At 33.8% G+C, this 8,946-nt stretch overlaps 2 protein-coding genes across 7 annotated transcripts in view; both read right to left on the minus strand.

Annotated features, from left to right (window-relative positions):
• On the minus strand, window positions 16–2,587 carry LOC107613794 (nuclear transcription factor Y subunit A-8). Of its 3 annotated transcripts, XM_016315948.2 has the most exons (7): window positions 2,181–2,579; window positions 1,996–2,000; window positions 1,589–1,871; window positions 1,347–1,498; window positions 1,193–1,267; window positions 694–846; window positions 16–411 (listed from the first exon to the last, which is right to left on the minus strand). In XM_016315948.2, the coding sequence occupies exons 3-7, from the start codon at window positions 1,833–1,835 to the stop codon at window positions 202–204; spliced, it is 837 nt and encodes a 278-aa protein (XP_016171434.1). In that variant the 5' UTR covers window positions 1,836–1,871; window positions 1,996–2,000; window positions 2,181–2,579; the 3' UTR covers window positions 16–201. The 3 variants fall into 3 exon arrangements, with proteins under 3 accessions (XP_016171434.1, XP_020964178.1, XP_016171435.1); XM_021108519.1 differs by lacking the exon at window positions 1,996–2,000 and having other exon boundaries at window positions 16–424; window positions 1,589–1,865; window positions 2,193–2,587; XM_016315949.2 differs by lacking the exon at window positions 1,996–2,000 and having other exon boundaries at window positions 1,589–1,865; window positions 2,193–2,578.
• The window catches only part of LOC107612866 (polyadenylate-binding protein-interacting protein 3), a 6,513-nt gene continuing 2,589 nt past the window's right edge, over window positions 5,023–8,946 (minus strand). For 2 of the 4 annotated variants that reach the window (XM_016314630.2, XM_021108521.1), the window contains exons 6-15: window positions 8,353–8,530; window positions 7,992–8,225; window positions 7,417–7,544; window positions 7,223–7,289; window positions 7,070–7,103; window positions 6,360–6,688; window positions 6,096–6,242; window positions 5,596–5,691; window positions 5,451–5,510; window positions 5,023–5,340 (exon numbers count right to left, since the gene is read on the minus strand). In XM_016314630.2, the coding sequence (XP_016170116.1) occupies window positions 5,311–5,340; window positions 5,451–5,510; window positions 5,596–5,691; window positions 6,096–6,242; window positions 6,360–6,688; window positions 7,070–7,103; window positions 7,223–7,289; window positions 7,417–7,544; window positions 7,992–8,225; window positions 8,353–8,530 (1,303 nt within the window). In that variant the 3' untranslated portion in view covers window positions 5,023–5,310. The remainder of the gene's footprint in view (window positions 5,341–5,450; window positions 5,511–5,595; window positions 5,692–6,095; window positions 6,243–6,359; window positions 6,689–7,069; window positions 7,104–7,222; window positions 7,290–7,416; window positions 7,545–7,991; window positions 8,226–8,352; window positions 8,531–8,946) is intronic. The other 2 variants (XM_016314632.2, XM_016314631.2) reach the window with 2 other exon arrangements.

Genomic DNA, 8,946 nt, shown 5'->3' on the forward strand with positions numbered 1-8,946 from the left:
TAATATATATACTAATAAAAACAGAAACTCGCGTGAATTTATTTTCATGTGAAGTTGATAATTAATAAGTTTGACTAAATCATCGTCTAATAGTTCTTCAGTAACAACTTTACATAAAGACAGAAACTGTATATATATATAGATATGATGAGCCAAGGATGACTTCCCAAATGGAATACATGGTGGTGCCCTGCAAGGGGATCACATAAGAACAGACAGACGGCGGTGACTGGCGGCGCCACCGGTATCTGCCGTATAGTCCTGGATATCCCTTCCAATGTAAGCCTGGTAGGAAGTGGTGGTGGTAGAAGTAACCTTTGATTGGTCGAGGTTCTTAGTGTTGAGAAAGCGTCCACCAGCACCTCTAGCTCTCTTCAGTGCATGTAGATGGCGAGACTCGTGAAGATAAGGCTGTAGAACAATACTAATTGTTAGAGTATAATTAGAATCAATTAGATCAATTATTATTTAATATATCTGAATATTTATTATTTCGATTTTCTTAATACTATAAATATTCTTTTATATTATATCATTTCAGACAACTTAAACACACACAAATCTTTTTTCTACTGTTCTCTCTTTCTTTTTTAACATGATCTAATTGATCCTAATTATATTGTCACATTAGTTAGCGTAGATTATGACTTATGAGAGATTGATATATGGATATTAGTTAGAAAATGCACTTACTTTGCGATCTCTGATGAGTTTGTTATGTGCTTCGAGTTTAGCTCGGTACTGTCTACGTCTCAATATAGCATGATACTGCTTTGAATTCACATATATAGGTTCTTCTCTCAGATCAAGTGGCAGAGGAATCCGAACTGCTTCACTTCCAATTACCTGCATATTAATGAATAATCATGACTTATGTTTGATGCTAACAAGAATGATCATGCTCTCATATAATGATCTCATTTTCAGTAATTTAAAGTTTGTAGCAAAGAAAGTATTGGGTCAAAAAGATGAAAGTTTTCCACCCACAAATAGTTAATTTAACCAATCATATTACATATACACAGAAAAGATCAAACAATATGCTAAGGAAAACTAAGAAACATTTTCAAAGAGAAACAAAATACAACAGAGAAACTTGTTGAACAATAAGCATGCAACTTTAGAAACTTTGTGGTAGAAAACAAGAATTTACTAATAAGAACAAATGAATGGAGTTTACTAAATTAATTACCTTAGAGTGTTGGCCATATGCAGCAGCTAGTATGCCACCATAGCATGGATATGCACAATGAAATGCAATTGGAGCCTGAAACACACATTCCAACTAAAATGATCTCTTCATTCATGTCTTTCATCGCAAAAATCACAACCATATAACTACTTACAGTTGATTGGCCGCGATCGAGTTCCGAAGGAGGGAAGGAAAAATCAAGAATCCCCATTGAAGAACTGATTTGATTTCCAGCAGTCTTCTCCATATTTCTGCTAAGTGATGATGAACAAGCTGAAGAATTGCTATGCTGGATAGAAATTTGACCTGGTTTCAAGTATACCAATTAAGCCATCAAATCCAAGGCTAATAACAAATTTTGAAACAAGAACTATATTATATAGAATTCCCAAGTACCAGATTGATTGGTGGAAAGAGTTGAAGATGAATCCTGCTCTTGAAATTGGAGATTTAGTGGCCTACTCTTGTGACATTGTTGTGGCAGAACAACACCCATGTTTAAGTTCAATTTATCAGACATGGATGATTGTTGGACAACATCAGATTCAGGAGAATTACCCCATGATGATGAGCATCCAAGAACATAGGCTGGTGTTGCATGAACAGAACATAGAGCAGAGTCTTTTTCACACATACACTTCATTGTTTTCCACTATGCCTCCCAACTTCAACTCTTCTCATAAAGAGTTCATAACATACACAGCAACCAACAAAAAAGAAATCATTGCTAAGAATAACTGTGAGTGAGTGAGTGAGTGAAGAATCAGCCATCAGCAAATAGTAAGATACACATAGCAAGAAAAACTCCATCTAAGACATAGTCAATAGCAAGTATGTTGTTTTATGCAATTTGCTGCTTTTTATGATTAAATTATAAGATTAGTTGCATCATTTCAAGCCCCAAATGCTACCCTTTTGTTGACTCACAACTACATCAAAAATTAAAACAAAAAGAGGAAGAAAAGAATGTGAACTGAAATAAAGAAAATTAAGAAGAAACCTTGGAAATTTAGGGAATTTGAAGAGGAAGTAGCAGTGGGAATTGGTGTAAAACCAGAAACTGTTGTGTGTGTCTTTCTGGGGTTTGAACTTTGAAGGTTGTAAGCTTAGAAGAAGCACTTGTTCTCACTCTCATTTACATAATCACAATCACACACTTAAAACTCTCTTCAGTGTTGTCTGTCTTTGTATTTGTTTCACTTAGCTTTGGTGCTAAGACACCCTTTCTTTCTTAAGTCTTGACCCTTCAATTCAAGGGACACTCATCATCACTGCTAAACAAAACAATAATGTTTTTAGATTATGTTTAATAGTTATAATTCTACACAAATACATACATTAACACTACCAACTATAGTCACCCCCACCACCACCACTTCTCACTTATTATTTTTATTATTATGATATATGTTACCAAGAAATAAGATAATAAAACAAGTAAGCTATGATCTATAAGTTATTATTTTACACCTGATCTTGTTTGGTATATCTATCTGATAAGAATACTAAGAAAATCGTTTTTCAGTGGAGCCATTACATTTTTGTCGTTTTGTTGTAATAAATAAAATGGTTAAAAAACAAATTAATACCTATGATGCACTGACACGGACACGGGACACGACACGACACGGAACACGCCACGCAAATTTTAAAATCTTACGGGACACGTATACATATAAAATATAAAGTATTTTTTAGATAAACCGTAATGATATTTTAATATTTTATTGATATTAAAATATAAATTAATTTTTATAATTATTATTAATATTTTATTTTAATTATATCAAGTATTTATAATATTTTTTATTTTAATAAATAGTAATATATACTATATCTAAATTTATTTTAAGAATATATATTAAAAATAATACCGGACACGCTGACACGTGATGGTATTTAGGTGTGTCCAAATGTGTCCGGAGAAGAATTTTTTATTTTTTATTTAGACACGGTTTAGACACAACAGACACGAATGTCAAACGGTGAGTATCGAAATATGTCCGATACACAGACACGACAACTCAGCAAAGTGTCCGTGCTTCATAGGTTAATACATATAAAACTAGTTAATACTAGAGAAATTAATAATTATATATGCCTCTTATACAATTCAGTTTTTATTTCTTTATCCTCTGATCCTGCTTGTTCTTTTCTGTCCATAAATAAATAATCATGATGCTTTGCCATTCAATAATAACTATAAATAATTAAATATGAAAATATTGAGTTTCTTTCTATCCCAAAAAGTCAAAAGATAAAGAAAACAATGCTCCTTGACATGTGGATGGTTTCAAACGATGAAAATAGGAGTTACATTAAATATGAGACAGTTTAGTTAATTAAAATCTGTCTTCGCTGGATGATGACGTGTGTAATATATCAAAGTACTATGATGAATAATTATATATAATATATATAGCCAGCAAAACCATACCAAACTTTGATATTGGTTTTAGTATGTGGCTTCATATTCACACCGCTTCAAATATGAGAGAGAAAGGAGAAACGTGGCTCCACTTAGTTAACGAGAAATGAAGAAGGAGCTTAGAAAGATTAGTTGATATGACAACTCAGTGCGATTTTGTACGCTTTAGTAATGTTGGACAAACACACCTCACCAAACACTAATACAAAATTATTACAAAAATATTAAGGGTACAAATTTGGTTTATTTATCAAAAGGATTGCAAGTTTGGCATCTTTCCGGAACGATGGCAAACAGATAAATTTAAAAAATCAAAGAATGACGGTCCATATAAGAGAAAGCATCAAATCATCGTGTAGGCAATGATATTGATGTAAAATAATAATACATCAGTTTTGGGTGGTTATGAAGTACAGTGTATATAACTATAGGTTATATATATATATATATATATATGGTATCATGACAATAATAGGATGTTAAGAAAAATTATTTTAGACAAGTTTTAATTCGTATTTCTCAAATTTATTTTATAGAATGTGATTGTCATTTTCATTTTAGCATCACATCATATGAGCAAACCATTTTATTTTAGTTTTGTTTATCTCGGACATCATACACCTACGATGTCACAGACAGCTGTGAGCGAAAACCAACAGTTCTAATTGTGTTGGATTAATATTAATTAAGAAAAAGACATTTACTCCACCGCACTATATTTTGTGATTTTAAAGAGTGGCATACTCATTGTGTTTAACTTTTTCTTTATTACGCTAGCATTAGCTTATGAAGTTAGAAAAGCTGAAAAGAACTCAAAAAAAAAAGGGGAAAGCAGAATTACATTCCGTACGTACGTGCGTGCTAAAAGGAGAATGCGTACTTTGTACTAGCCTAATATGAACTTACCCTGCGTGTTTCTAACTTTTGAAACCAAGTGTAACACTCGGCAAGTTTTGCTTACACTATCACAATTTATTTAACTAGTACAACATGTTTAAAATGTTTTGCGCTATCAAATTAGATATCTTGAACTTATCTAGTGTTTTATTATTGTGCTAATTAATCTTTTTAAAATCATTTTTGAGGAGGCAATACAAGACAAGAATTGCTACTTTGGGTGTAATCGGTATGATAATGACGTAATATAACAATAGCAAAGCTTAATTATCCTAATTAAGATTGGAAAATATACTTTTTTTAAGGATATAATACGGGCAGCACACATGACAATTTTCTTTTAACGATAACTAGGTGTACCTTAGAGTACTTTTGGGCAGACTGCTCATTGTTTATATGTTTAAACCAAAAGTCAAATGATGAAGTCAACGAAAGCATGTACTAAACTTACATGGCAGTAAAGCCATGGATGATGAATGCGTAGAAATTAAAAGTAGATGTTGCATAGTAATAAGAGAATTTAAAAAAAATAAATAAAAAGAACATGGGATCAATATAAGTTAAGTTATTAGTTTACACAACCAAAACCTGAGAAATCCCGAAAGATGTATGGATTAATACATGGACATAAAAACATATCTCAGAATGATCCTGCTTGCCTATAAAAGCCAGTATATGATGTTCCTATATCAGCTGTGGATATCGCCAATTAAAAACTTTTCGAATCATCCACTAAGTTTATTCTTTTCAGGCAAGGAATGTACTTGCCAAGAATGCACAAACAGCCAAGTCCTCAATAATCTCGTCCCTTGTATGGCATTTCCTGTAAAATAACCAAGTAAACGGTTGAGTTTCCAGAAAACCTGAAGCACAAGAAGATGAAGAAATCTGACGGAAAGGGGAAAAGAAATTGAGCGAAACAAGAGTCCTTACAGGAGGTAGGTAACTCGGCATGTATAAAACCTGCCTAGGATGACCAATAAGCTGACCATACTGCAATTAAATATTAAGGAATTAGCATAAAGCACCAATATCCACTAACAGTCACCGGTAAAGTTTACTATAATGGATATCCTACCTGTGGGCCATTTGGATGAAAATATGGTTGAGATGGCATTTGCGCTACCTGCGGATTATATATCATGTGTTGTGGCCCAGTAAAAGTAGGTCCAACCTGTGAACAACATGCAATATAATCAAGTTTGGAAACAAACTCGAGGCAGAAAGGATTAAAAAGTAGACCCTAATAATCCTGCATAGTCTCCTTTACAAACTATTTAACAATGCTCTAGAAAGAAAATGTCCTAAATTTTAAAGGTAAAGAGTCCCTATTGATAAAACCTACCAAATTTCTGCACCACTGGCTGATGCAATGTTAAAACATATGCTCTAAGAGTTAGCAAACTATGTACTAACTAGCATAACAAATTCGTAGCAAACTCTCATGTATGGATCTATGGCCCTATTAAATTAAAAGTTAATACAAGAATAAGGGTAAAAAATTAAAATCGAAAAAAAGAGTATCATACATAGCTTCCTCAATGAATAGGAAGGAATTTCTGAAAAGGGAATACTCACTCCAATACTCATGGGCATGCCTGGCATATTTGGTACAGTAGATACATTGGGTGGAAAATAAAAGGAACCATCGGACACGGGGGTAGGAGGCCGAACAGGTGTTTGAGAGGGAACAAAACTCTTTGCATTAGGATTGAGCTTGAATTCCTTATAAAATAAAAAGGAAAACAGAAAAAAGAGCCTCAAGAGACATTAGTCAGTAAAACAAAAGACCAGAATCCGCAAAATAAGGCTTATTTCAAATTCAATCTTGAACTTGCACACCTTGGCATTGGGATTAAGAGTTGATTTTTCAGAAGACAATGAACCAACAGATGAACTTGGAGACAAACCAAGACCAGAGGATGCTGCCACACCTCCCACAGAATCTGAAGCAGATGATGTCCCACGTGGACTTACAAACTTTGCTTCCCCATTAATTTTTCCAGCAAGTGAACGCTGAGTCAAATCCCCAGGTGAGCCAGTCTTTTCGTGAGTCTTTGATGGAACATGAGATGAAGCGGTATAAGAGGTGACATTAGAAGATAATACCCCTTTATCAGAGCCATCTTTCTTTGAGTGGAGTGATGCATGTAAATCTGCACCTGAAATTGCTAAAGATTTGAGGAACACGTGTAAGAAGCAGCCACCAAAATTAGTTTCAAGCATACTTAGGAGCGGCATTCATGAATACTATTGTGTACTGACAAAAACCTTCTGCTCTTCTCTCATGCGTGATAAAATGGAGGAAGATTTGAAAAAGGATCTTAACAGAGTCTAAAGTCCTCTAAATATCCTTTTTCTTTTCATCAGGATTATTAAACACAGATTTGCAACGGTAAGAAAAAAAGGACACTTGGGAGAGTGCAGTCAGGCAGAAACAAAATAATCAATTATATGATAATACTTGAGTTTCATCTTTAATCATGTTGGCCACAACACTATAGAACTGCCCAATTTACATGATACAAGAGGATAAAAAAGGATTCACAAACCTTCAGATTTTGACAGTTGAACATCCTCAGATTGCTGCATCAATTAAAGAAAAACATAAAAGTAAAGTATTGTGAGTGGTAGAACCTACAGATATCACGTGAAATATTACTTTAAACAAAAGTTTAAGATTTAATGCTAAGACTTGAACTTACTTTCTGATTTTCTTCCTTGTTATTACCACTGGATCTATGTAGATCACTGGCCAAATGATCCTGAATCCTGTAAGGTGGAGGATATGAAAATTATAGTAAAGCTTTCATGTATAGAAATGGCATCATTAGGAAAGCAATAAAAACGATTACAGTGGAAACAACTAATCATAACATGAAAAAAAGGAAACAAAAACCTGTTTTCCTCGTCTGAAGATGAGTAGATTTTAGTAGGGAGTTCCGATGCCAATTGCTTGGCATGATCATAAGAACCAGAGCGGCTTAAATCCACACCAGTGCTTGATTGAGATGACTGTGGAAGATCCTGCAAACAAATAATTACTATTTAAGAGGAGAAAAAGTATGGCAAATTGAGAGAATAACACCCAATGTTTTTCACAAGGGAAATCTTTACTGTAAGTCTCATGTTAATGATCTATCTCACCAAATTAGTTTATCTCCCTCGTAATTATGGGTTTACGAGAGGAGAAAAATACTTATATAATGATCCACACTGATATAGATATGCAGCATCCGTAATCCACTAACATCAATCAACACGAATTTAAAATGTAGTAGAACATGAAATGACAAAACCAGTGTCTTTAAGTAATCAAATATTTGCCAAATCAAGTAGATATAAAGAAATTTTTTACTAAAAAACATGTATGTGAAGACACATTAAGTCACAAGTAAGGATATGGTCATCCAATGTGAAAAATGATTGAGATCATCACACTTTCAGAAATCAAATAATGGATTGAGGAGATACCAAAGAGGACGAATTTGCTAGTGCTCCATCATTCCCTTTTCCACCAGTTATTTCACCAGGTCCCTTACCTACTGAGCCAAGTATACCACCAAAGGTTTCAGAATTGAGTGAATCAGACAGTATGTCCTCATTTTCATCATATCCGCTATCATCAACACCTTTACCCCTAGCGACTGAAGAGAATCTAGTTTCTTCATCAATATCAAAGTTTTCATGAAAGTGAAGTCCTCTTTCCTGTTGACAAAATCCATCTGGTTTGAGGATTTAAATAGACTAAACAGGTTTTTTTGGGATACATATATTAAACAGTATATAAAAACTCAAATAGGACAAAGAACCTAACAGTTGAAACAACACTAACCTCCGCAAGATGCAGATCTTGGGTTTCCTCACCCTCAATTTCTCTTGCTATTCTTAAGGCTTGTTTTTCCAGTTCTCTTGTCCGAGGCCCCTTTTCAAGCTTTGTTGTATATAGTTCCTCATTGAATGTGCTTTTTACACCAAACAAGGCCTCATTTGTTTCAAACTGATCCCATCCCCTTGAAAAGTATAGAAAAAGAAAATAGCCAATTTAAAACCAAAATGGACAGCCTATGAAGAAATCGGAATAAACAAAGAAACGGGAAAGAAAACCTGTAGCTAAAATAACAAGATTATAGCAACAGCTGCATATGAATATACCATAAAAATCCTTTTTTCCTTTTGCTATATCAATAATATATCCATATCCAAATTGTGAGCCAATGACCGTTCAATCATTCCTGACAAACCATTTCTTAGTTTCCACTAATGGTGACAATATATTTGAAACGTGCATGCAAACAAATAAAAAACCTATGAGTCCTCAGACAGAACTTTGCTCCCAAACATATAATTGAGAGTGTTGTAACAAGTTGAATGGTTGCGGAATAAATCAGACATCTTGATTGATTAATTGATTTTGTGTGTGTGCGCA

The sequence above is a fragment of the Arachis ipaensis genome, chromosome B08, assembly GCF_000816755.2.
Source record: "Arachis ipaensis cultivar K30076 chromosome B08, Araip1.1, whole genome shotgun sequence".
Taxonomy (NCBI): Eukaryota; Viridiplantae; Streptophyta; class Magnoliopsida; order Fabales; family Fabaceae; genus Arachis; species Arachis ipaensis.

Coding starts and splice junctions, on each gene's coding strand:
- LOC107613794 (XM_016315948.2), bottom strand. CDS start 1,835: ATGAAGTGTATGTGTGAAAAAGACTCTGCTCTATGTTCTGTTCATGCA. Junction 1,268..1,346: donor TCGATCGCGGCCAATCAACT/GTAAGTAGTTAT, acceptor TGTGTGTTTCAG/GCTCCAATTGCATTTCATTG. Junction 847..1,192: donor CATATGGCCAACACTCTAAG/GTAATTAATTTA, acceptor ATTAATATGCAG/GTAATTGGAAGTGAAGCAGT.